The sequence below is a fragment of the Podarcis melisellensis genome, assembly GCF_964234715.1.
Source record: "Podarcis melisellensis genome assembly, chromosome: 2".
NCBI classification, from domain to species: domain Eukaryota; kingdom Metazoa; phylum Chordata; class Lepidosauria; order Squamata; family Lacertidae; genus Podarcis; species Podarcis melisellensis.
Window position 1 is genome coordinate 59,930,983 of NC_138529.1, and position 27,484 is coordinate 59,958,466.

Sequence of the window (27,484 nt, forward strand, 5' to 3'; positions counted from 1 at the left end):
TCAATTTCATTGGAGGACCAGCACAATATCCTCAAATAAATCATTTCTTTCCCCCTCACACCATAACCTACACCCTACCACTGAATATCAGGCCCTGTCCTCTCTACAGAGCTCCACATTCTGGGTTATGGGATTGAGTTCTCTTAAGAGTATTACAAAATTTTGAGAGAGTGATGGAATGTTGGAGACTGGCTTTTATAAATAAAGGTTGTAGAAAAGAATCAGAAAACCCAGTCAAGAACATTTTGCAGTCAATAGTCTCTTTAATTGCATAGCGTTTGGTTGTACAATAGTTAAATATAAACATACTGAGCTCACACAACAGCCAATAGCTTACTATGGTTAAACAATACTATTCAAGAACATGAAGATAATTTGGCTCAAGTAAACTGGTATTTTGTCAAAAGGAAATTTTCAGCAAAACACAACTAAATCTGAATGATGTTTAAGAAACTTTAATTCACAATAGTGCAGAAGTTGTAAAGTGTAGATAGATGAAAGGATCTGTGGAAATACAGATACAATCCCATAACAGTAAATAGGAAAGGTTAATATAATAGGAAAGAGAATTCCAGTTAAAAATACAAAGCAGAAACAGTAAAAGAACTTGTACACAATTAGTAAAATCAGCCCACTACTACAGGCAACCAACATACTAAAAATAACTTAAATGCTATACATTTGTGTATATATAAATACTTTGTATTTAGAACTAAAGCAGCACTCCTATGCATATATACCAAGGAATAAATCCTACTGATTTCAGAGGGACTTACTTCTGAGTAAACATGTATGGATTCAGGCTGCATGTATAGTGTTGACTTATTCACAGTAACTCAAAAGTTATATACATATATTGCACAGTCGTAGAAATAGAAAAACTGTTCATTAATCATTTGTAAACAATGCTTTTTCTTCCTTTCTTTGGCAATTTTATTATTTCAGCGATGTGGCAAGAGCACTTAGGTGCAAGGCAAGTAACAAATATTTAAAGGCACATTAAAGATCACATTAAAAAATAACAAAACATTCCCAAATACTTTCCAGTTAGCAACAGATCCATTGTACTGGTTTGTGGTTTCCACAGCCCCAAAGCCCACTGAAGTAAACAGAATTATGTTTACTTTGCTTTGTAGAATCAGCATCATCAAAACAGTCTGCTAAAGTCTCACTGACAGAAATTCAATTTTGGATTATGGGTAACAAATATTCTACTGTGCAATGCTTATTCCACAGTCACAGATTTTGCCAAATTCCTCGGGAAATCCACCTGGGGAAAAGAAAAGGAAATTATCCTCAATTCAATTTATAGGAGGCTTTTTCATTTAAGAAATTCATGTGCATCACTCAGTAAAACAGACTAAAAATAATAATCACCATACTAGCTGTATTCCTCCCCAAATTCTGAGAATGTATATGGAAATACAACCACAGATAGCTGCATCCCTTCCCAGCTGGCTTTGCCTGACCACTTTCCCTTGACCACTTCTCCCTTCTGTATTCTCTCTACTGCCGTATTTGAACCATAACCCTGGGTCTCTGCTTCTTTCCCTACTTTCCTTCTGACCTTTCCAGTATGGATCGTCCCTATAGATAATCTAGCAAAATCATCAAAATGTGAGGAAATGTATGAAAACAGAGATTACATTGAAACTGTGTAGTGTAATTGATCGTGTACACTGTTAACCTGTGATTTAAAAGCAAATATGCCCCAGTTGTAAAACTCCCAAGGCACGAAAAAAAAAATTAAAACAAATGTTAGAGAAACAATAGAAGGTTAAAAAACAAGCCAGCAACAGCAATTAAAACAGATTATGCATTATGCATAAAATGAAAGTATTCACTGGCAATGGAGTTTTGGCACCAGACAATCCTTGGGTATGACATCCCATGGTCAGAGCAACAAAACTGACAGGATCCTTTCTTCATTTAGCATCCACCTAAACTCTGAAGGTGGAGCACCTTTGTATCCTATCAGTGACTGGCATCACTGTTGTGTAGCAGCAGCAGCTCACCTAGGGGGCAGAGCCAGAATGCTTGCTTCCCAGCTGCTGAGTTGCTCACTGCCACTCATTGAGAGGGGTGGGGCAAGGCAAAGGGGAGGTTGGCATGTTGCACAGGCATCTGCTGCAAACCGCTCCTTATAGCTTGGATAATGGGAATGTGCATGTCAAGAAAAATGGCATGCACTCCAAAACTATTTTTGTAATTGTGTAAACTTGTTTTCTACGCTTTCAGTATTTGGAGCTTATGTTGCAGGGTAAAAAGTAAATTAAATTTGATTTGCACTGAATTTCCATCTTAAGAGAGCACAACTAGGTCTTTGTTTAAATTCTATGTAATCATTCTTGTTTCAAGTCTGAAGAAACAGGGGAAGTGTCCAAGTGTGTTTGTATAAGTGCTTTAATTGGAGTGCCTAAATATAGAAGTAACTTACATCATATCCTCTGAGAACAGCCAGGTGGAATGAAAGCAGCTGTAGAGGGATAACACTCAAAACTCCTTGCAGGCAATCAACGGTCTGTGGAAGCTCAATAGTTTTGTAAGCAAATTTTGAGCTCTCTGTGTCTTCTCTAGAACACAATATAATAGGGCGGCCCTGCAAAGCAAGAAATCAAAGTTGATTCAAGGTTACATTTTCATTTCATCTATATTTTGCTGCGCATTCCAGACATTTTGCCAACATGCAGCAATTAATGTCAACTGAGCTAAATTTTAAGTTGAAAGCCATTTTGCATATCTCTGTAAACCACGGTGGTATATATTTTATAATACAACGGTATATAAATATTTTTATAAATTAAATAAACAAATTTCATAAAAAATACTGAAGTCTTTCACAATAATTATATATACACAATAAAAACCATGTAAGAACTAACATCGCAGAACACCTGCTAACTATTACCCACTCCGTGTATTTTAATTGTTATGCCTTGAAGCTTATGCAGACAAGTTAGTATGGAATACAAGTGCCAAACCTCTACTGGGAAAAAAAACATTCCATAGGTTTACTGATGATGCAACATTTCCAAACCCATGGGATGGGCCATTAAAAAAAATCCCTACTTTCTCCCTTTCTTTCCAGAAAAATACTAAATAAATAAATAAAAGGCCTTGGGAAAATTGAAATGTGTGCAAACCAAACCAAATGTTAATCAAACCAAACCAAATGTTATGTACAATCTAAGAACATGAAATGTATTTTCCTAGTTCCAGCATAATATGCTTGCAGCAGTGTCTTCTGAGCACATGCTTCCCTAGGCTGAAAATGTCCAGAGGAGCAACAGCTGCTGAGAGACAGTTTCCACCTCATCTTATATCCAAAACTTTCTTCACTATAGTTCTAATGGCCAATTAAAGATACCTAATGTAGTGGTTATGGGATGTGGGTGGCACTGTGGTCTAAACCACTGAACCTCTTGGGCTTGCCAATCAGAAGGTCGGCAGCTTGAATCCCCGCAACGGGGTGAGCTCCCATTGTTCGGTCCCAGTTCCTGCCAACCCAGCAGTTTGAAAGCACGTCAAAGTGCAAGTAGGTAAATAGGTACCGCTTCGGTGGGAAGGTAAACGGCGTTTCCATGCGCTGCTCTGGTTTCGCCAGAAGCGGCTTAGTCATGCTGGCCACATGACCCGGAAAGCTGCCTGCGGACAAACGCTGCCTCCCTCGGCCTGTAAAGCGAGATGAGCGCCGCAACCCCAGAGCCGCCTGCGACTGGACTTAACTGTCAGGGATCCTTTACCTTTTTATGTAGTGGTTATCGCTGTATCATTTGACAGCAATTCCATAATTTGTGAATAGTGTGAAGACTGGTTGCTTTTGTCTTTCCTTAATCTCTGTACCCAATCTATTTCATTAAATGATTCCAAGTTCTAGAGTTACTGAGATAAGGGGGGAAAGGAAATCTCTTTCCATGTCCTCCAAACCATACATATAGAATCATATAGTTGGAAGGGACCCCAAGGGTCATATTGTCCAGTCTCCTGCAATGCATGAATCTCAGCTAAAGCATCCATGACAGATTAAGTTTATTGTGAATGGGAAGGCTCCATCCCTATGGCTATTTTGGTTGCCCTTTCTGACCTCACAGTTCTACTTTCTCTTGCCTATGACTACCCTTCATAATGATATTCTTGCAGGAAATGCACAAGCGATCTAGTCCTAAAAGTGACATGCTTACTAGGCAATTTACCTGGCGAGCAGTGACCTGCTGTAGAGCATTCTGGCACTTTGTGAAACAGGGATCTTTCATAATGATCATGATAACTGGCATCTGCTTATCTATAAGAGCCAAGGGCCCATGCTTCAATTCCCCAGCCAGAATGCCTTCAGAGTGCATATATGTAATCTCCTTGATTTTCTGCAAAGCAAATGGAACAAGATCACAACCAAAGCACTGGGATAATAAAAAAGCATTTATTACGTTCAAAAATAATTAAGTGCAAGTAGGCAAAACTGACAGATGTTGGAATCCAAAAGACACTTTCATTATGCCCAAAGTCCCACAGGCAACGTTTCACAAGTTATGTGGTTCTTTGGATCCTGACCTATGTACACGTATGGCTCCCATGCCCATATGCAAAACAGGAAGATCAGAGATGCCTTAAATATAAGATCATAAACGCCACCATCATTCAGTTCAAAGTATGTTGTTTGAGGTTTCTGCACACAAGTCTTGATTTAATTAAAGGAAGCTGCAAGGCAGCAATAGCTGATGTACTGAGCTCAAAATGAGAAAAAAGTGAAACATCTACACCTCTTTGTCCAGTAACACAGCTCTTAAGAGTTTTTTGAAACAAAACCCATCAGATACGCAATCCCCCGCCCCCTGAAAAGAAGACATTTTAATCGGTTGGATCCAGACTTTGCCTTCCATGGGAGGAAGGACTCTTTCTGTCCATGGAAGGCTTTATATATGCAAAAACCTAATGTATGCAAAAATGTTTTACTTACAGATGTAACCATATTTAATTATGTACTTATTTAACATATTCCTAAATTGCCCATCTGCTGATCTTGGGTTGGGGTAAAATACCGGCAAGTATTCCAGGTAAAACAATAAAAACAAACAACATCCAATTATGCCAAACAAAGAACAGGAAAAATATCACAAATAAAACTGAGATTAAGAATTCATACCAATGCACCTTCCAAGCAAGTGGCATAGTTGTAGCCACGACCCATAACCAAAAGTGATCGCTGTTTATATAGTTCAAGTGCCAGATCATGTATCTTCTCATCCAAAGTTAGTACTTCCTTGATCATCTCTGCCAACAGGTTAAAACCAATAATTATTTACGGTATTACAAAGCCCACCATTTCAAAAGTAGTAAAACAGAAGATGTGGCCAGGATTGCATGAATTCAGATTGATCAACTTTAATTTTATTTACTAGCAATGCACAGTGTTTTGCTCCTTTAAAAGAAAAAAAAAAGATACACAGGGCCATTTTGAATAAAGATATGGAAAATTATTTTCAGTCAGTCCCTATGCTGAACACTCAATAGCTTTTAAACACATCTGCGAATACAGAGGATGATTTAAAAATCAATTTGGGGTTTGATTTGAGACATTAAACAAGAGGCTATTCCATTTTACCTCTAAACTGTTTTCTCAATTGTTATTTTTTCCCTGAAGGTTCTGAACTCAATACAGTACAAACTGGAGCTATGACAGTAAAATATGAACACATCAAAATATAAAGTTGGATTAAAAATGGTTAACTTAATTTAAAAAAAAATAAAAGCCATGGATATTCCTTACTCACATAATAATCTGAAATATGTTCTACATATCCCCTTTGAAATGGCCCACATATTCTTGAATTTTAGCATTCCCATATATCTATAGATATCTATATATATTTTGAACAGTAAAAACATGCATACCAGGTAATGACTTCAGACCGCTTATGATTTCTTGTCTTCTGTTTTGCAAGGAAATTCTGTCTTCTGACATCATCAGACCAAACATTACAAGAGAGATGAACTGGCTGGTATATGCCTGAAGATTTTTAAAAAGACATTAATTTGGCTTACTTCATGTTTGCTCCCTAAACTACCTGCCACAGCAAAATAATTTCTTACATTACGAGGAGTGGGAAGGGCTACAGGTCAGTGGCAGATCACATGTTTTACACTGAGAAGATGCCAGGTTCAATTCCTGACATCTCTAAGTAGAGCTGCAAAATACTCTGCCTGAAACCCTGGAGAACCACTTCCAATCAGTGCTGACAATACTGAGATAGATGAACCCATCAGTGGTCTGACATGGCAGCATCCCACAGTGTCATAAAACCTGGTGCTCTAGCACCTTGCAAGGCTATTATTCTGGCAATCTATGCAAAAATGTCTAGGCCTATGATTTGGTCAAAGAACAAAACCCACCAATGACAGTACATATCAGTTACCTTTGTGCTTGCCACCCCAATCTCAGGCCCGGCATTGATATGCACACCACAGTCTGTGTCCCTGGATATTGAGCTTCCAACAGTATTCGTAATTCCAACTGTCAAAGCTCGGCGATCCTTACAGTACCGCAAAGCCATCAATGTATCAGCAGTTTCCCCTTCAATAAAAGAACATATTGACATTCAGAATTGCAGCAGAATTATTAGCCTATCATATAAAGTCAGAAGAGATTGACATGAAAAGGTTGTATGGCTAGAAATGTGTAACCCATTCATAGAAGATCCTGGTGGACTGGCATTTCCACACTGTTTCACCCCTTCTGAGTTGGTGATATTGACACAATTTGTAGTTTCTTGGTTCAGAATATGAAGCAATGTTTTAAATACAAGCTGAGCACTATGATCCTCAGGCTCTCCTCCAGCTTGCTTTTTAAGAACTTCTCCCGCCCATCCACCCAGCTGTTGGTGCACTGTTGAAAGCCAGAGGAAAATCCCTCCGACACCAGGAATCTAAGCTCTGGAGCCATAGGAAAGATAGTAGTGTAGTAAGCTGGAATGTCATACTAGGAAGACTGAAATTCAAATCCCCACCCTGAGTGACTTTGGAACAGTCACTGTCAGTCTGCTAACACATCCTACATCATCTTTTGAGGATAAATTTGGGCTGGGGGTAGAACAGTGTATACCAAGCTGAGCTACTTGGAAGAAAAGAGGGTTTTAAAAAAATGTATCAATAGCCATTTGGATTAATTGTCCAAATCAAATGCACCAGATCAGACGATAGAATGAGAATGTACTTTAGTCCTCCTTGACCCTTTCAGACTGGTTCATGGTACCCTTTAGGTTTCATCTACAAAATTTTGCAGATGACATGCTTAGATTGCAACAAAGAGACTTGTAGTACCTTAAAGGAAATGAACACATTTTCATTTCGCATAAGCCCTTGTGGACCAGAGTCCACTTTATCAGATGCATAATTATCTTAAATTGGCAGGAAGATAATGGCAGGAAATTGTAAAAAGGGGAGTCAAGCAGCAAGGAAATGAAGACACACAGACTGTGAAAATTCAATTCAATCTTAAATTATCACCATTATTATTCACAGCAACAGTAATTGGTGATCCAAGCAATTGCTAACTGGCACCTGTAGCGAACCGAAAACCATTATCCTTATTCATGCCCAGATTTACTATATTAAAACGAAGCTTCATTATTAGGTCTAATTTAGCTATTTCATACTTATGTTGTGCCCATCTTGACAGAAGAGCCTTGAAGTCTACACATCAGCCTTTGTTCCTCTATCCTGAAAACACTGGTACCAATTTACACGTTCTCCCTTTGACCTCAACCTGAGTGTTGCCTGACAGAAAATGTGCATCCTTTAGGACAACTTTGTTCTAATTAGGTTGATGAGATACTTAAAATGTAAACTGAAATAAAAATAATGGAGTAATTGGGAGTGACTAACGTTTGCTTATACTGTATCTTCTATTTCCTGGAATATTATCATTGTGTAAGCCCCATTGTCCATTGTTAGCAGCAACAAAAAGAAAAACACCATAGCAAAAATAGCACAGGGGCAAAAAGAGGCAAACCTGAAGTTTGTGCCAAATGGAAAACTCACTGGACTGAGAAAGCCTAGTGTTTTTCTTCTTCAGAAGCAGCATTCCTCTCTGGTGGAAAACCTGTGACCCTCCAGATGTTGTGGGACTACTATTCCCGCCAGCCCCAGCCGGTATGGCCAAAGAGGCAACCCAATCAGAGGGGCAGGGTACAAATATTTTTTTAATTCTTATTCTTATTATTACTGTTATTAGGGTAATGAAGCCCAGCAACAATGGGAGGGCTACACATTCCCCACCTCTGCTCTATGCTCTCCAAAAGAAGCATTTAAGGTTTCTCTCTCTATTTGGCACCAGTTCTTTTACCTCTCACTGTTAAGGGTATAGTGTCACTCTGCTGCCAAGTGGTTCTTCAGTTAATAAAGGAGAGTTCTGGCCTAACTTATCTACACTGTTATCTAATTGCCTCACCAGATACACTTTGCTTATTACATCCTTTACAAACTCTGAAAAGCCTACTTTTTCCTTTGCAGTACATGATCAACAGAGAAATCTTACAGCCTTGACATAGGAATGCTATTTCCCTTTTAACACATAAAGCGAATTAGAATAGTCATAAAATGTTATTTTATATTTCTACTGTGATATGCTTGTAGCAATTGACATACAAAGCTCAAGCATTCAAAAATGTAGCCAAGAATCTATCACCTAGGTATGGAGAAAGCGGCTGGGCCATAGACTCAGGATGAAATCAAGTATGCCTGATCTCACTTGAGAGTGTAAAAAACCTACTCCAGACTGGCTATGAAGCTGTCACCAGCTCATGATAGATCTGAAAACCAAATAAAAAACTTTGCCAAGATTAACATACAGCATAGATTAAAGCTCACCGGACTGACTGATGAAAAAGCACACATCGTCTCTAAAGACAGGGGTATTCCGATCCAGAAAATCACTGGCAAGTTCCACCATCACAGGTAACTCAGTTAGTTCCTCCAAAACTTGACGGGTCTGTAACCAACATAAAGATAGTAGAGCAAACTTCAGTCTTAACAAAATAAAGCACACTTAAAATTATCCTTAAAGTAGCTTTAGATCAATGGATTATTTCTCATATTTCTAAAATGAATAGCTATTCTGTAAGGTTATACAGCATATGCACAATGCATTTCTTGTGCAGAAATAAACTATATTTGCCGAGATCACAAGTGAGGAGAGTGCTGTTGCATTTACATCCCACTTGTGGTAAATGCTGACCACTGTAAGCAAACTCTTCTTATAGCAAACTCTTCTTATTTTTGTAGGGTATGTTAGATAATGGATGGTTATTATTTTATTTATGTATGTATTTATATTTATTTAAAGATATGGTGAGCATCTTTGGTGGCATGCTTCTGTCAGCAATTAAAGGCATTCTTTCTTACCAAGGCATCTACTGAACACTCTCTCTTTTTCTGCCATGTTAACCTGTCTATTATTTTTTAAAGTAGCAAGCAGGCAGTGGGGTAGAGCAGCAGAATGGGGGGGGGGGGAATAACTTATTGCTCTTCCAGAACCATCCCACCTCCCTGTGGGCTGACGCAGGAGGGTGTACTCCAGTGCTGGATTTAAGGTTGTGTGGGCAGTTTCCCATGAGGCGAGGGAGAGCAAAAAAACAACAAACAACAACAACAACTATATTTATCCAGGTACCTACCAAGAAGATCCATTAAAAAAGCAACTGTACCAAAAGGAATTATTGTGAAAATAAGAAATAATTTGGGGGGATGGGAGAGAGGCCAAATTTTGTCCTCGCTCAGGGTGCCATATTATCAAAGCCCATCCCTGCTAATCTATGAGGTCCATGTCAGTGCACTTCAGGCACTGTTTGAAGCTCCCGGGGTCCTTTCAGCCTCTTTTCAGTCAGCTTCTCAGCCAGGACATCAGTTAAGCTTAGCCTGCAGCCCTACACCTCTCTCACACTGCCCACCACCAAGCATTTTCTCCCTGCTTGTCTTAGCTAGGACCCCACCCACCACTCTATCCGCTATGTCTTCTTCCTGAGTAATAAGGAGTTCTGAGGCCTCAAGGCTGTCCCTCATCCCAGCTGTTTCTGATATGCCTTATCAAGTCACTTGGCAGGGAGGGGAAGCGATCTGTGTTGTCTGCCCACAGACTCTTTACCCAGCCATCCTCTACCAGCAAGTCTTGTTGACTGGAGGCTGTATTCTGTTAGAGATATCTAACCAGGCAGGAAACACAGGGTACAGCAAGGCCACCCCTAAGTGTCTTTCACAGCTTCTGCCCTGGTATGCAGCAGCAATACAGAGAACACGAGGTCAGGTGAGCTCTGCACCCAACCTCACCAAACACAACTGGGTTTATTATGGTATATTTATGCAGGTCCAATGTATTTTTATTGAGCACCACTTTGTGAAAATTGATGAATAAACCTTTTATAAATAAAAGCAAAATAAGAATAGAAAAGCAAAATCCCTGTAGCCATACGTTTTCATTATCTTTCTTACATGTTCAAGAGTATACTGAACTTACAGCCACTGCAGCATGAAAACTGGTTCCACAACCAATGATTATTAATCGTCTGCATCTTCTGATTTCTTTCGAATGGTCCTTCAAGCCACCTAAAAGAACTGTAGTTTCCATGAAACAGAAACAAGGAGATATCTTTAGTTCAGAGTAGGTTGCGGGGGGGGGGGGGAGAGTAGTGACAATGTTGAGTGGAATTAAAATTTCCCCCATGTTACCTGTGTTGCTCTCAAAGTTCACCCTTCCTCTCATGGTATTGAAAACAGACTCCGGTTGTTCAAATATTTCCTTTTGCATGAAAGCACTGAAGTTCCCTGTTTTTATAAAACATGACTAGTTAAGTTTCAGACTGCCTTTCTTATTACTGTTCAAATGAGACTTGAATTTGCAGCAAGAGTAACCAAGCGCAGAACAGCAATTTCAACAAAAGTCAAAACTGTTGCTAGCGAAAGATTGGGCAAAGAATGCAGATTGGGTTATGGGAATTCACTTCATTATAAATATTAAATTCTCTTAAACAATAACTAAGCTTAATTAAAGGTGAAGTTCTTCTGGTTTGGTGGCTGAAGGACATTAGGGTGAGGCAGAGGGCTATGGATCAACTGCCTCCACGAACAAGACACCAGTGGAAATGCCTCTATGCACTGTGCTAAGACTCCACTGGCTTTTCTACTTCCTCTCCTCCTAAACTGTGCTCCTGCCAGCAGACTGGGGGTGGGGGCAGAGCTCTGCGTCTCCAGATTTCTAGCCCTTGTGAAGGAGATGTCGCAAGCACAAATGGAAATATTAACAGAAGCTTTAACTTCTTTGGTGACGTAGCACATCTCTGTCATGTCATTCTAATCACCCAGGTTGTGGAATGTGTTTCCTTAGGCACATCTGCTAGGTGCAAGTGCAACTTGCTGCCTATTAAAAAGCCACCTTGTTCACACTCACATCTGCCAGCTACTGACTTTTCTGCCTATGTTTATTTACTGTTCATTGCTCAGATGCTTAACCGTTAAACTGAGAAATTTTGTTTATAGAAGTACACTTGATGCCTCAAATATCAGCAGGACCAGTTTACTGTTCTGGGGAAACACCAGCTTCTAGAAATGATACTGAAGTATCATTATTGTCATTATTTTTAAAATGTCTTTCTTTTTTCCTCCCTGCCCATCTCCAGCACTGTTCCTGTGGCTAAGGTTTGACCAGAAAGGCACCTGGTTTCTAATGGATAAATGTTTTCTTCATATGCCCTTGGACCAGCAAGATTGTTCAGCCGCCCTTACCTTTCATGATTTGCTGCAGTTCCATCTGCAAAGTCTGTATGATCCGAGATGGGTCATCGCTAGCACAACGTTCTAGCCGATGAATAGAAAGCTTCCCTTCAGCCACTGCTGCAATGTCATCGTCTTCTAGAAAGATTACTCTGTTGGTGTGTTCAATTATAGCGCTACAAACAAGAATGCAAAATCAGCTAAGTTACAGAATCTCCAATGTAATTTAAATTTGTTCTACTTGCATGTGCAAGTAAAAAGGAGCTTGGATTATGCACTCCCCACGTCTTGGTCACAACACAAAGATGGGAAAGTTGCAACACCAAATGAGTATTTGGTAGCCAAATTCTAGAAAGGCTCTCACATTCACAATGTCAGCTCCGGCCAGCATGGCCAATGCCAGAGATGGTGGGAAGTGTATTCAAGAAGCAATGTCTGAAGGGTTACAGGTTAGCCATGCCTGGATTAGAAACTGCAGCCAGCAGCAGCCTGTCCCACCGATTTACATTTCTCCATTGAATTACAAAGGTAGGGTAAATAACTAAACTGATCCTGCTAACATAGATCACACATATTTTTCAGTTACCTTGCATCTGAAGCAAAGAAAAACTCAACCGCTTTATCTCCAACAGCATGAAGGCAGGTAGAACTATCTAGTCTTTTCATTCGTGTTTTGCATCGATTCTTTACATTTTCAATGTTGCCTGCCAATTAAAAAACACACACACAACTGTGAAGATTGATTCATTATCGAGATCAAGTTGAAATACATGGTTACATGATTTTAAAACAGGTTTAGCAAGGTTCTTCCTCCCTCTTCCCCACAATCTGCCCCCTAAATATGGCCTGGGTTTCTACTCAATGCTTCAGAATAGATTTGGGGATGCTAATCCAAATATTTCACTGCCCTAAATGTCTACCTGTGGGGTTTCTAGTAACATGAGCATTTCTGTGTGTGTTTAATGAACTCATTTCCTCAACAATTCTGTAACAAAAGCAAGATCTGTATGGTTATAATGCTTTAATAACTTACAGGTTCTGTATAGGACAGGGATTTGTTCAGTGGAAAGCTTAGATTCACTTCGAACTCCAATAAGTAGTGGACTCCCCCTCCTGTCAAATAATGAAACAACAGGTAAATTAGTTATATTACACTTAATAAGGATAAACTGAATGTTTCAAACAAAAAAATATCTACTAGAAACCTTTCCTGTGTGCTTGTCTATTAATATGGACCCCACCAAATGCAAAAAACCTCTAAAAACTATCAAGTATAATAAACCACAGAGCTTTACATATATCCTCGGCTTCTATTACACAGTAATGGACACTAAATACTTTTACTAACCTGGTAGCAATAGCTTCCCCTGGGTAGTGGATACTTTTGAAAACCAGTGCAAAAGCTCCTTCCTGGGAGGGGGGAAATTAAACATTAGTAGGTGTGGGAGGGGAAAGGATGACATGGATGATAGTTACACACAGAGTAAGATCTTGTCTTATTATCTCTAATGACCCTTTGAGAAAAAATGAATCTTTGGTCATTCTGCTGTCAAAAACAAAAGATTATCACACAAAAGATTATCACAAAATGAGGAGGTCAAAAATGCACAAGTCAGCAATGCTAAACACACGTGTGGGGCTAATCCCCATTAAATTTAGTAAGGTTAGAGTAAATATTGAGTAAACAGAGAGGAAGGAATGAACTGTCCCAGACAATTATGGAAGAAAATGTACCTTCACTCTACACATTCAGCTTTGGGATCTATGGTCCCAGGGCTATTAAACTAACAAGGAAGTTTAGAAATCTTTTAACTGGTGCAATGCAACTTTTCATCTGAGAACTATAGAGGAGGAAGACAAGAGATGGTAAATGGCAAGATTGTGCTCTGGTTATTGCAGTTTGATATTTCTGAAGGAAAAGAAAATCATTGTGCTCAGAAATACTACAGTTTCCTCTATTTCCTCTGGGTTTGCACCTCACTCTTAACCAGCAGGCACAGGGCAGGTATGTAACAAGATGGTATTTTTATTAAAAACAAAAGCAAAATAAAACATGGAATTGAAAGAATTCTTTAAAGTTTTCCCAACGGAACAAAACTGAGTAGTTATTTCCACATTTTAACTTCATATGTGAAAAGTAGTTTCATATTGTCTTAAACATTATTTATTATAGGAAATAGAGAAAATTTCCCACTCACCAGCTGATGAATGACTCTCTCAACCAAGACAGAAAAACTTATGTCTTCAGACTCCCGGTTGTCATACACATATTTGATCAGCTTTGGAATGGTTTCAGTATCTGTTTCAGATTCAAACTCGTAACCTTTGGTCTCCTGGAATAGGGTGTTGTTTTTTAAAGAAAATGTTTAGATCTGTGAGTTACCATCAGGATTTTAAGACTGCATACAACATAATCAAGTGTCATCTACGGTTTCAACCCTAATTATCATCATTCCTACCACCTATCAAAAATCACACAGAGAAACTTCATTTAGACTGCAATCCTATAAATACTTGCCTGATCATAAGCCCCACTAAATTAGGTACAAATGGTTTCATTAAGCCAAGGTTTGGCTTAGTGCATCGTGAGAACCAGGCCATAGAGCAAAAGCTAACCAGGCCACAGAGCTGAAATGGCACACACACATTTTGAGACATCCAGTTGTTTTCAGCTTACCAAAAACTTCCTTAGGTCTTTGTAATTTGTAATGATCCCATTATGGATAACGACAAATTCTGAAAGAAATAGGAAAACACACAAAAAAGAGATGAGCTAATCCATAATTCAATCAAAGATTTAAAGTTGGAATCTTTTCTCAATAGCATTTTAAATCAGCAAAGTGCTTTACGTTATTTTCCTCTTTCAGTGACTGTGTCGGGCTGCTCCCACTAGATTTTTGGTAATGAAAACACAGTGTGTTAAGGGGTTTTGTAGGAATTCCAATCTGATTTGTGAATGAAATCCTGGCATTCTAGCCTCAACTGCTTCAGATTCCCTAATTTCATGACTCCTTGGAGTTGCACCTTTGCAAAACCACAACATTCCTTTGTGTAAGAAGAAAAAATATCTGATGTAATCACCAACCTTATCTAATATGTACAAACAATTCATTTCAGTCTACTGGTTTCAAAAGTTGTTTCTGGGAATTTCTACTCTGGTGCAACTCCAGATTTTTTTAGAGGATACCTACCGTTACTTTTATCTGATCGTTGTGGGTGACTGTTCACTGCATTTGGTGCTCCATGGGTTGCCCAGCGAGTGTGAGCAATACCAAAATGTGTCTCGAAGTCAGCCTTTAAGTCTAGACCATCTTGTTCTGTATACAAAATCAAACCCATACACACACAAATCAATCCCAACAACTTTTAACTCAAATTATAGTCACAAAATTATGTAACTAACAGAGTCTTAACTTTCTATTTAATTATAGAAGAGAGACAATTTGTAAATTCTAAACTGTGTGGAAAGTATTTGCTTCTATACCTTCAATAAACCACTTGAAACTGGGCTGTCCATATTATATTGGCTGCATTTATTTAATCAGTACCAACAGGAGAGAGAGTGTTCTTTTTTTAAATGAATTAATTTTCTTGAAATTTGCACACAAAAATACAAAGATTAATATTGGCTACCTTTTCATCAAGCCTAAAAAGCTAATCTAAATAAAAATACCCAACAGAACTAGAGAGAAGAATTGGGGGGGGGGGAGAGATGAAGGGAGGAAAAAGAGGGAAAGAAAAATAAAACAATAAAAAAGACAACTTCCAATTCTTAATATGTCAGCTATTTGGGAGAATTATTCAACATATCCACTCCAAGATAACACCTAGAAAATCCACCTTCTATAAACCAACATTATTATCTTCAATCCTCAAACCCTGATATCATTAAGTTCTTTTTCTTTTTCATGCATAAAGCCTGTAAGAAGTTTCCAATCTTTAGTAAATGCTGGCAATGATATTCCCCGGATTAAAAATGTCGATTTCACCATCTCAGCTAAATCCATTCCTCCACTGTAGCTGATGATGAATCTTTCCCAATAGGAGAGTTCTGATGACATCATATACATGGGTGCCCCAACTTTTTTCAAAGAGGGCCAGATTTGATGCATGAGGGCCGACCGACCAAAGTTGTTGAGCTTTTTTTAGGATTGATTAAAGTTGCTGAGCTTTTCTTAGGATTTTACCCCAGGACATATGAAGGTACCTCGGGTTACAGACACCTCAGGTTAAGAACTTCACCTCAAGATGAGAACAGAAATTTCTATTAGCACTATTAGCTAAAGTGGTACCTCAGGTTAAGAGCAGTTAAAAAACGGACCTCGAGAACAAATTAAGTTCGTAACCCTTGATACCACTGTACTGCCACGGGGGCCGGATTAAATCAACTGGTGGGCCGGGTTAGTTCCCCGAAATGGACTTTAGACATGCCTGATACACAAACCACCACAGTCCACAAAGAAGAACAATTGATATGCTAGCTTAGAGGTGGGGAACCTCACCCTTGTGCTGGTTGTTAGTGGGTTTGTTAGTTGAATCCCTCCCTTTCTACTCACTTTGCAGCTCCTCATCGAGAGCCTTCACTTTCCCTCTTTTCTTGACCAATTTAATGTACCTTTCCTTATCTTCATTATCATTCCCATCAATTGCAACACCTGAAATACAGAACACAACTTATTGTACAGTCTTAGTTAACACATACAATTGCTTACAAAGCCAGATGAATGTTTAGGCAACTGGTGTTGAGGTAAAGCATTTGTATTGCTCATCGTACTTTAGACAAGCCCCAAATGATTTAAAAGCAGCAAAATTTCATGAGGGCACTGGGTGGCGGAATACCTGTAGCTGCTAAAATAAAATAAGCAGCCCAATGTAAGGATGTTTGGATTGTTCTGCCAATCCAATGGCTATATCTGCATCTCATTGCCATTCAACTCCCACCTTAAAATCTTCTCCAGCTAAGATGTCATTTTATGCATCTGATGAACTGAACCAGAGTCCACAAAAGCTTATGCCATAATAAATTTATTAGCATTTAAAGTGCCACAAGATTCTTTTGTTCTTCTTACAGTATGAAAACAACTTGACCACTGCTGTGGAAATTTTGCACAACAGGATTGTTCACATACCTGCAGAGTCATATCCCCTGTATTCTAGTCTCTGTAGCCCTTTTATCAGAGTTTCAAATATCTCCTTCCTGGTTCGAGGCACCCTGTAGTTCAGATATGCGAAGATTCCTATTGGGTATTGAAAAGAAGAATGATAAGCGGGTACTTTAATATGTTTACACAACATAGTCAGAAGCAAATATAAAGTCTTATAAACACGAAGTGCTACATTTTACAACAAATCCTACAAGGCTTAATCCTGTCGCTATAGAGGTTTGGGGCTTTGTTTTGTTACTCAGATGAAGTTTGTTATGTAGTTAAGCAACAACCTTTACAATGGGGCAACCCAATCCAATAATTCATCAAGTGTTGCACAATTTTAGTCAATATCAAGGATTTAATTTATCTGAGTGACATTCCCAGGTTAGGACACCAATTAACGGGTTGCTTTATGATTGGCACACTAGTCAACTGACTGATCAATAAATTGACCAACCACTATTTGATCATGGTCAAATATTTCATGAAGTCAAGAACACTTACTGCATATTATAGTGTATTGTCATTTGTTACCATGGCCAGGGAACAGTTTCATGCTTAACAGTTAAACTAATTTGTTTTGTAATTAGCATCATATTAAACAGGTTGATGCTTAACAGACAATCCCAATCCTCAAATAAGCCATGCCGGAGAGGGTTTGGATGAGGTGCCCACCTACTCAAACAGTGGGTAGGTAGAAGAAACCACCAACAGCACCCTACTGCCAATGTTGTTTAGTCGTTTAGTCGTGTCCGACTCTTCGTGACCCCATGGACCAGAGCACGCCAGGCACTCCTGTCTTCCACTGCCTCCCGCAGTTTGGTCAGACTCATGTTTGTAGCTTCGAGAACACTGTCCAACCATCTCATCCTCTGTCGTCCCCTTCTCCTTGTGCTCTCAATCTTTCCCAACATCAGGGTCTTTTCCAGGGAGTCTTCTCTTCCAATGAGGTGGCCAAAGTATTGGAGCCTCAGCTTCACAATCTGTCCTTCCAGTGAGCACTCAGGGCTGATTTCCTTAAGAATGGATACGTTTGATCTTCTTGCAGTCCATGGGACTCTCAAGAGTCTCCTCCAGCACCATAATTCAAAAGCATCAATTCTTCGGCGATCAGCCTTCTTTATGGTCCAGCTCTCGCTTCCATACATCACTACTGGGAAAACCATGGCTTTAACTATACGGACCTTTGTTGGTAAACAGGTAATAGCCAATAGCCAGCAGCATTTTGGGGACAGGTGGGGGTCAAAGCTGGATCCTTTTTTGCTGCTCTTTGCTACTTCAGATTGGTAGGTGCTGTAACTAAAAGCCAATTTCCCTTCCCTACAGAATTCCCTTAAGCGACAGCTTTGTACCTTTTTTCTTGGCCAAATAAAATTAATGCTTTACAAACAGTTGGCAATTATTTGACAATATCTGACCAGTCAGTTGACAAAATAATTTCAACTGGTCTGAATTCCCAGCCCTAATTTATTCAAACATCCCTTCAGAATGTTAGTTATACTGATCTTTTCCCACTTTTCTTTTCCATTTTTATTCTTCATCCCTGGTATGCAATCTTTCCAATGTTGGTACTCCTTTGGAGATATCTTACAGATTGGCTACAACAGATCTGGGCAAGCATATAATTGATTATGTACCTGAAAACGTCTGTATACTCCCTTGTTTGTAATTAGTTTTTATGGTTTATTCCCCCCCCCCTTTGGTACTGTACATAAAATGAAATTATAAATAAACAAATGAGTATAAATGAGAAACTGTGTATTATTTAGTATCCACATCTGAAACTACACACTTCATGTCAAACATGTATTATCTGACACCAAGAAGGATTTATACTTTTGGAGCAAAAGTTAGTCAGCAATTTCCCACTTCTCAAAAGAAGATGTGCAAAGCAGATATTTTTACAACAGACCTGAAAAGGAAAACGTTTTAGAATATAACTGGGATTTCACAAAGCCTGTTACATAACAACCCCCAGCCCAATGTATTGAAGACTTGTGTTTTTGTCTGGTTTTCTGTTAAAACATCTCAGTTATAACTCTTGCCTGCAAATAGTAACATTAAAAAGTTGCCCCGAGGCAGCAAGAAAGTCTGTTAAATTTATGGCTATTAACATTTTTTCCATGTGCTCAACTCAAATTCTCTGCTACTTTTCCAGAGAAGTGTTTTAAACATTTCTGCATATCCTCATTTTTAAAAAAAGAAATGACCCTTTTGCTGCTTTCTGAACCAGTGCTTTACAACATGTATATTTCAAGACCTGTCAGATTTCCTGCATTAAGGCATCATGTCCTTATGTGTATTATCACTTCAGGGAAGGCCTCTTTTGAGAGATCTGTCCACAATGCAGCCAGTGTCCTGTGTTTGGTAAAGGTTCCTTGTTTATACTGAACTCTAGCACTGCTACTATTCATGCATACCAGGAGACTCCGAAGCCCCTAGAGACTTCACTGAAAATGATACAGAGCCTGGGCTGCCAAGGAATATATTACAGATTCTTTGGGTCATGGGAAAGATTTTCCTTTCAAGCACACACATTCTATTGTGCCTTCTATTAACTTATTAACTGCTCACTTTCACACACAAGGAGGCCAAAAATTCCCAGCACAGAGTTAATACCATTAAATGTCAATGGGCTTGCATATTCTTAACTCCATGCTAGACTGTGGCCAAACCCTCTACTGCTTGTTAAACTCATTCCCCTTCTCACATACTTCCTTCCACAAACAGATTGTCCTCTCTCTTCTAATTGGGTTTTTGTGCTGCTCAGCTGGACACTGTGAGGGCATTAGGAGCTGTTTAGAAATAGCCTATATTTTAGAGCAAGTCAGTATGAATTTGGTAGTGATCAGGCAGGAACCTGAACTTCAGTAGCTGATACAGAGTTTTTAGAGAAGCAAAAATAAGTACTGAGGTACCTCGGATTACATACGCTTCAGGTTACAGATGCTTCAGGTTACAGACTCCGCTAACCCAGAAATAATACCTCGGGTTAAGAACTTTGCTTCAGGATAAGAACAGAAATCGTGCAGCAGCGGCGTGGCAGCAGCAGGAGACCCCATTGGCTAAAGTGGTGCTTCAGGTTAAGAACAGTTTCAGGTTAAGTACGAATTACTTCGGAACGAATTAAGTACTTAACCCGAGGTACCGGAACGAATTAAGTACTTAACCCGAGGTACCACTGTATTTGCCTTTTTAAAAACAAGTATTGCTACAATGTGTCACAAACGTTACAAAATCTGAACCAGACCTCTTCCTTTCCTGAAACTGAAGAATCTGTTGTTGCTCCATCATAATTATTTTTAAAATAAAACAAAATGTAAGTTCGTTTTTGCCTTCGCTTCTAGCACAAATTGCAAATACAGTTTTAAGTTTCATTTATTGCTAATGCCATTACCTTTTATGAGTGGCAGCATTAGCGGGGGGGGGGGGGGAGCTTGAAACTGAATGATTATTTTTTTCAAGTATACGTCGGTGATAGCAAAAACTTGGAGACAAACAAAACGTGGCACAAGCTTATGTGGACAGAGCTATAGAAAACAGCCACAGAATGAACAATGTTTTGAGTTTTACTGAGTTGTACAATAAACCTGTTATTGTTAACTAGACCATTTCCCTTTTGACCTCATTATCCTCACTTATTTTCTTCTTAGACCCTACTTCCCAGCCAAAGCTCCCAAAAGCACAGCTTCAAGTTACAGCCTTCAGCATGCTGTTGTCTTTATCACGCAGGAGATAACAGATGACATTAAGTACTCCTACTTACAGCTGACTTAATCATTTGGTTTGATTGAAGAAAAACTGAAAAGAATCGGGTTGCTTTTAAAGGGTCGCACAGAAGGAATTCTGTACAGGAAAAGACTCAAGTTACAATGGTGGTTGAGGGAAAGAGACTTCATGCTTTGTGCTGGCACTTAAAAAACTGAAGTTCAAGCAAAAAATAAAATAAAATAAAATAAAATAAAAATTCCTTCCAGTAGCACCTTAGAGACCAACTAAGTTAGTTACTGTTATGAGCTTTTATGTGCATGCACACTTCTTCAAGCAGAGTCAGCTAGAAGTTGCACAAGCTCATCTTTGTTTAAAACGGCTCCCTTTATCTCTCATCAAGGCTTTGAAATTCTTGCTTCCTCTTTGAGGAATGCAACTGGTGGGTAAAGAAAGGGTCATTGAGAGTTTTCCAGTGGGGAAATTCCTCAAGAAACGTCAGTACTTGTAAGTTTACCAGGATCAAGATAGGGGTGTCTCATAGTTGAAGACAAATGAGTCAACACTCCACTCCTTCAGCTTTTAACTATGTACTGCCTTAGAGCATTATAGACCTACCATTTATCTTCTTCACTGGAAATGGTATTCTGCAGCAGTAATTCTATTTGATTACGCTCCCACTCTAGCTACTTTGTATCTCTGTGGTTCCTAGAAAATAGTCCATCTTCAAGTGTACTGATGTATTCCTGCCATTCTATAATCTCAGAACTGCAGTTTTGTATTAGTAAAGGTAAAGGGACCCCTGACCATTAGGTCCAGTCTGGGGTTGCGGTGCTCATCTCGCTCTATAGGCCGAGGGAGCCGGCCTACAGCTTCCAGGTCATGTGGCCAACATGACTAAGCTGCTTCTGGCGAACCACAGTAGCGCACAGAAACGCCGGTTACCTTCCCGCCGGAGCGGTACCTATTTATCTTCTTGCACTTTGACGTGCTTTCAAACTGCTAGGTTGGCAGGAGCAGGGTCCGAGCAACGGGAGCTCACCCCGTCGCGGGGATTTGAACCGCTGACCTTCTGACTGGCAAGTCCTAGGCTCTGTGGTTTAACCCACAGCGCCACCCGCATCCCTTCCAGTTTTGTATTATCATGGAGTTAATTTGACAAACTGATTAGTCCCCAATACTTCAGTTGCAGCTGTGCACCATTTCCAGGCATGTTACTGAACCCTAAGCTTTAATCCAGTTAAATAGCTTTTAAAAAGTCATTACTCACATTCTCTCGACAGTCATTAGTATTACTGCTACAGAGAACCCTCATGTTCAGAGGCAGTACCTTCAGAACAGAGATGTGAAACCCATAGCCCTCCAGATGACACTGAAGCCCACTCCCATGTTCCCTAATTACTGGTCCTGCTGGCAAAAGTTGGGAGTCCCACACCTGGACATTCATAGGTTTCTCATATCTGCTTGGATTTCAGATGCTGGAGGGCAAGCCAAAGGGGTAGGCTGCTGCCTTCAACCCCCATTTGAAAACTTCACAGAAACATCTTCCAAGATCAGGTTTCACCAACCTGGTGCCCTCCACATGTTTTGGACTACTATCCCTATCAGCCCCAGCCAGCATGGCAAAAGCTTGGCAAAGGTCAGCCTTGAAAGAACCACCTGTAAAAACACTGGTTTAGGAAATCTGCAGGTAAGACTTTTAAAAAGGGGATCCACAGTCAGATTTTTTTCTCATTTCCCCTTTATTTCATGGAGCTCATGTTTAAGTCTTCCACAAGAGATTGTCACAAAAATCCGCCATGTCCAATCTGGCTTGGTACTAAAAGAGCTTCTATGAATGGTTGCAATGACTAAAATGTTTTTATTTGAAAGACAGTTAAACTGATATTTTAATCTACTCCTAGATGATACCTGATGGGTGCTTATTTTCTCTGTTTAAAATTCTATTTTACCTCTCTGATTATTATTTTTTTGGGGGGAGGGGCGGTATTGGGTTGTTCTTGTTTTTATTTTGATTATATAATTTGTGTTTTTTATATTGTGATTTTATCCCATGAACCGCCCTGAGACCTGTGGGTTTAGGGCAGTATATATAATAATAAATAATAAATAATATACAATGGAAGAAGCAACATCGCCAAAAGCAAACAAGCTACAGCTGTGTTCTCAGGACTGAACAAGGTTGTCAACCTCTGCTAAAAGTTTTAAAAATATATGGCATTTTAATGTATTATATGTTTTGAATTTTTCTTTTGAAAAATAATTATGCTTTTAAAACTTCTTATATAACCATGCTTGTTTCGCCAAGAGTATTTTAAAGGAGTTTCAGCTACAAGCAGGAATCTTTCACTCCCCACTTCCAGTGACATTTTTGGAACAGTGTTCTTATTTACATATTCATTTTGCATCACCAAAATTGCCTGGTTGCTATGGCAGCAGTGAAGGGTGTTAGAAAGGCTGAGTGCACTGAAATCACATACTTGTTGTTACTTCACACTGAGTCAGCTATACCACTCCTTAGTTAAAACTTAGTTGAACAGTGTAATATCCCCGTTTCCTGCTCTACAACCACAGATGTGTTGCTTTTAGTATTTAGTATTATTTCAATTTCTGGTTACAAAATCTTGAATTGTTAACCACGGGTAATATTGGTCATTCCTGATAAGACCTTCTTTAGCGCAGAAGGGTCGCTAAATGAAATTCAGGTGCAACAGAATCTTCTTATACTGATAAAATAAGGCACTTCTTGTCCACCTTTCAAAGATAACACATTGCTTTGACTGCAACGGTGGGTGATTTCCTGTTCTGAATGTACAAATCTCAAACAGGCCATCTCCTTTCAGCTTTGGAATTAATAATGTCCAATCCAATTCTCAGACATAGGCTTGGGTTTTTATTCCATACCTATTGATGTATTCCATTCCTTTTTACTTAACATATCTTCAGCACAGTGGCGTAGCGTGGGGGGTACAGGGGGGCCCAGCCGCACCTGGCGCAACATCTGGCGGTTAGGGTTAGGGGGCGCAAATTACTTGCCTTGCCCCGGGTGCTGACAACCCACGCTACGCCACTGCTTCAGCATCCTTAGATTTTGTTTCTTTTAAGGGTAATTACCCCAAAGCAATTCTCATTTGCTCAGATGTTCTGAAACAGCAATTATATCATAAGGAATTGCAGGCACAGTTTTAGAGATCTGCTCATATATAGCCATTCTGCATATGGCTAGGCCCTTTTATCAGGATTATGCTGCTATCACACCAACAGTTTAGCCATTTTCAGATGTTCAAAAGTGTATTCGATGAATGCGCATGATGGGGGGGGGGAGCATAATGGTAGCAGGCTGCTCCTCCTCCCTCCCAGGCTAAATGAATACAAGAGACCATATGTGCAGAGGTCTCTGTTCTTGTAAACAGGGGCCGTGTGCTACCACCCATGCACAAACAATGAACATTCTTTTTAAAAACATTTGACTAAGGAAGGCTATTGTCTGAAAGGTGCAATTCCATGTTTCCTAGCACTGGTTAAACCGTGATGCACAAAAGTGACTTGTGCCCAAGCTGTACAGAGTCAGATGACCCATTTACCATGAACACAGGGCAATCCAGGAAGGGAAAGTTCCTGGCCATGTGATTTCATGAGCCTTTAAATGGCAATCCTTTGGTCTTTGCTTTGTGGCGCCAAGATCTCCCCACGTCTTTACTTGCTTGTTACAGGGGGGCATGAACTGAACATTTCAAATGTTGCCGTCTGCCAGTGTCCCATTGAAAGAAAGCCCTCAAAATACATTTTAACCATGTAGGAGAGCTCAGCATCTTCGACCAGAAAACCTCTTTTTATGACTTGTTCAGATTTTCTTCCAAGTAGGAAGGAGACACTAACTTACCAATGCAAGGGAAACTATTGTTCAGAAACATTTGCACGAAAGGACATTAATGTCAATTAAAAATACATTTTGTAAGTCTATCTGGAATTTCAGTTACTGTACCTGGAGCATTTAAAGGACCAAGATTGGGGGAGAGGGAGGGAGGGAGAGAGAAAGTTCCTCTTGTCCCCCTTTGCTGAGAGAGCTAAGTTTAACAGCTCGGCTTTGCTCTCATAAAGAGCATGGGAGCGTTAAACTCCTCCATAAGCAAACAAACAAAACCTCCGGAGGAGGGAAGCCAGGGCAGAGCATACTGCTACTACGGTCGCCTTGCAGCTCAATGGCTACCCGGAGGAAGCAGAGGGCACAGCAATAAAAGCATCCGGATGGCGGGGGTGGGGGGACTTGACTGGGAAAGGAAGCGCTAAGCATCTCTTTCTGGGGGGAGGCGGGGTCAGGTTTTCAGTTCATTCCCCTTTCCGACTCCCTAGAAAATAATACGGTTCTGCTTCCACAAAATCTACACAGGTCCCCCTCCCCGCAAAAATGGAAGGGCCCCTCTGTATGGTTGGAACAGCAGCAAGGCATGCCAAGTCTCCCTTTGCAAAGTGTCCCCCCCATCTCTCCGAGTGGATCTGCCCGCAGCCCTTTTCCATGATGCCTGGGCTCCCTCGCGCTCCGCATCTAGAGGCGCAACAAAGCAGCCTCCGGGGCTCGCTCCCTCACTCACCGCACATGGCCGGTGCTCGCTCGTCCGCCCGCGCTCGCGCAAGAAACCCTCCTTTCCTCTCGCCGTCTCCCGTCGGGTACCAGCAAAGCACGCCGAGCGCAGCAACGCCTCGCTCCTCCGCCGGCCCCTTTTATAACGTGCCTTGGACCAGCCCCCTCGGCGGGTTCATTGGCTGAACGCGCAAGAAGGGAGTTCAGCGCCGTGTGGGGGGCGGGAGGCGGGGGGTCCCCGCTTCTGGCCGTCGCCCTCTCCTGTGGGGCCGAGCGCAGACGGGGCGAGAGGCGCAGGCGCGGACCCTTCGCGGCCTCGGCGCTTCCCTCCCGGCTTGCAGCAGCCTCAGGGCACCTTCAACCGGCGTGGCGACTCTGCAGTGAGCCGAAGGCGCCCGGTAGCGATGGAGGGAGGCGGGCGTGCCTCTTACTCGCTGCTAGTGGGTTTCATAGACAACGCAGGTCTCTTCCGGGGTGTCTTCGTCTCACAACAACAACCCCGTAAAATACGTGAGGCTGAGAAAGAAGCATAGGAGCATAGCTGTCAACTTCCCCCATTTCTTGCGAGGAATCCTATTCGGAATAAGGGAATTTCCCTTTAAAGAAAGGCAATCGTTGACAGCTATGCATAGGAAGCTGAGCTGAGGCCTCATCCGTGCTCTTTAACACAGTCAGTCTTCTTGGGCCCATTTTGTTCTCTGAGTAGAACCCCAAGATTTACGAAGCAATGCCGAGTGCAAAAGACAAAGGATTAAGGAGCAGGGTTGATCTTTTGAGCACATTTTCTGCCTAGGGGTTTTGTTTCCAGTGCCAGAATGAACAGGGGACACAGTCCTTTCACACAACAGGCCACACCTGATGTGATTTCTTCATTTCAGCTGCCTAATTTAGGCATGAAAAAGTTGTTTGGTTGCTGCTGCTGTTCAACACTTGGGTGTCAAAAGCCTGTGCTGTTCTGCAGCAAATCACCCAGAGACCTACATTTTGCATCCTGATCAACATTCTGCCTCCCCTCTGGTCTGTCCTGACTATCCATGGATCTGGATTTCAGTGACAGATTGAGTGACAGAACTGGATTTCCCACTTCTGTCTGGAGAAGCCAAGAACTGAGATTGAGGCTCCCTGCATGCAAAGATTAAGCTATGGTCCGCCATTTGTAGAGAGTAATATAGAAGGCAGATGAAACTTTCCATGTGTTAAATCTGGTGGTGAGGGTGGACATAGCCAGAACTTTAAAATGGAGAGCAAAAATGGTCAACAAAAGAGATTTAAAGACTCTCTCAAGGCAAATCTTAAAAAAAGTGATTGCCAATGCCAAAGGAGAAGAAAAAGCCAGAATCACAGTGTCAGGCCTCTCTTCTGACTTAGCCATGTTTGGTCTGCTGTCACAACAGACCATTTGCATGTTTGTACACAGAGTCTGTTTAGATTGCAGGCAGTATTCTTAGGTTGGTGGGGTGTGAATGCTCAGCCCGTTTGTCCTGATCCCCCCCCATACCCATTTGGTCTGAAGAAAAAACTACAGGCATTCAAAATTGAGGCAGAAGTATATCCATTGCATTCAGATTCATTTGTTGTTCAGGGCACTAAATGTGTATTCAGACCAGTTCCATTCAAATTATCTTGTCTTTTCCCTGATTTGTCCAGGGTCATTCTGTGGGCTTCATCCAGCAGGTACAAGTCAGGGCAGGACTATGGGGCAAAAGCCCAGGGCCCCACTCAGCCAAATGAGTAGGGGAGCCCAAAATGCAGCTTGCCACATTTTAAACTGCATAGTATACATTCCCATCAGGTGGGATTCAGGGCATAAAACCACGAAGACTGTAAGTACCACCGACTTCATCACACTAGCCATTGGTCTGAGTATAGATTTATTTGCTCATGGGTAATTATATAACTTACAGATAATTATATAATGTGCAAATAATTATATAACCAACAAGGAATTCAGTACTGCAACATATAAAAGGGTGTCACATAGAGGAGGGAGAAAGGTTGTCTTCTGCTGCTCCAGAGAAGCGGACACGGAGCAATGGATCCAAACTACAAGAAAGAAGATTCCACCTAAACATTAGGAAGAACTTCCTGACAGTAAGAGCTGTTTGACAGTGGAATTTGCTGCCAAGGAGTGTGGTGGAGTCTCCTTCTTTGGAGGTTTTTAAGCAGAGGCTTGACAACCATCAGGAGTGCTCTGATGGTGTTTCCTGCTTGGCAGGGGGTTGGACTCGATGGCCCTTGTGGTCTCTTCCAACTCTATGATTCTATGATTCTATAACAGTGGTGGCTGCTA

General features: G+C 40.7%; 1 protein-coding gene across 1 annotated transcript; it reads right to left on the reverse strand.

Annotated features, from left to right (window-relative positions):
* Positions 1–243: 243 nt before the first annotated feature.
* On the reverse strand, positions 244–25,320 carry GFPT2 (glutamine-fructose-6-phosphate transaminase 2). Its single transcript, XM_081900625.1, has 19 exons — positions 25,205–25,320; positions 16,887–16,994; positions 16,314–16,412; positions 14,949–15,074; positions 14,435–14,493; positions 13,956–14,090; positions 13,106–13,167; positions 12,791–12,870; positions 12,344–12,461; positions 11,770–11,933; positions 10,717–10,812; positions 10,505–10,602; positions 8,863–8,983; positions 6,411–6,568; positions 5,890–6,004; positions 5,141–5,268; positions 4,194–4,361; positions 2,438–2,599; positions 244–1,270 (listed from the first exon to the last, which is right to left on the reverse strand). Exons 1-19 carry the CDS (start codon positions 25,209–25,211, stop codon positions 1,226–1,228), a joined length of 2,049 nt encoding a protein of 682 aa, XP_081756751.1. The 5' UTR covers positions 25,212–25,320; the 3' UTR covers positions 244–1,225.
* Between the last annotated feature and the right edge of the window lie 2,164 nt (positions 25,321–27,484).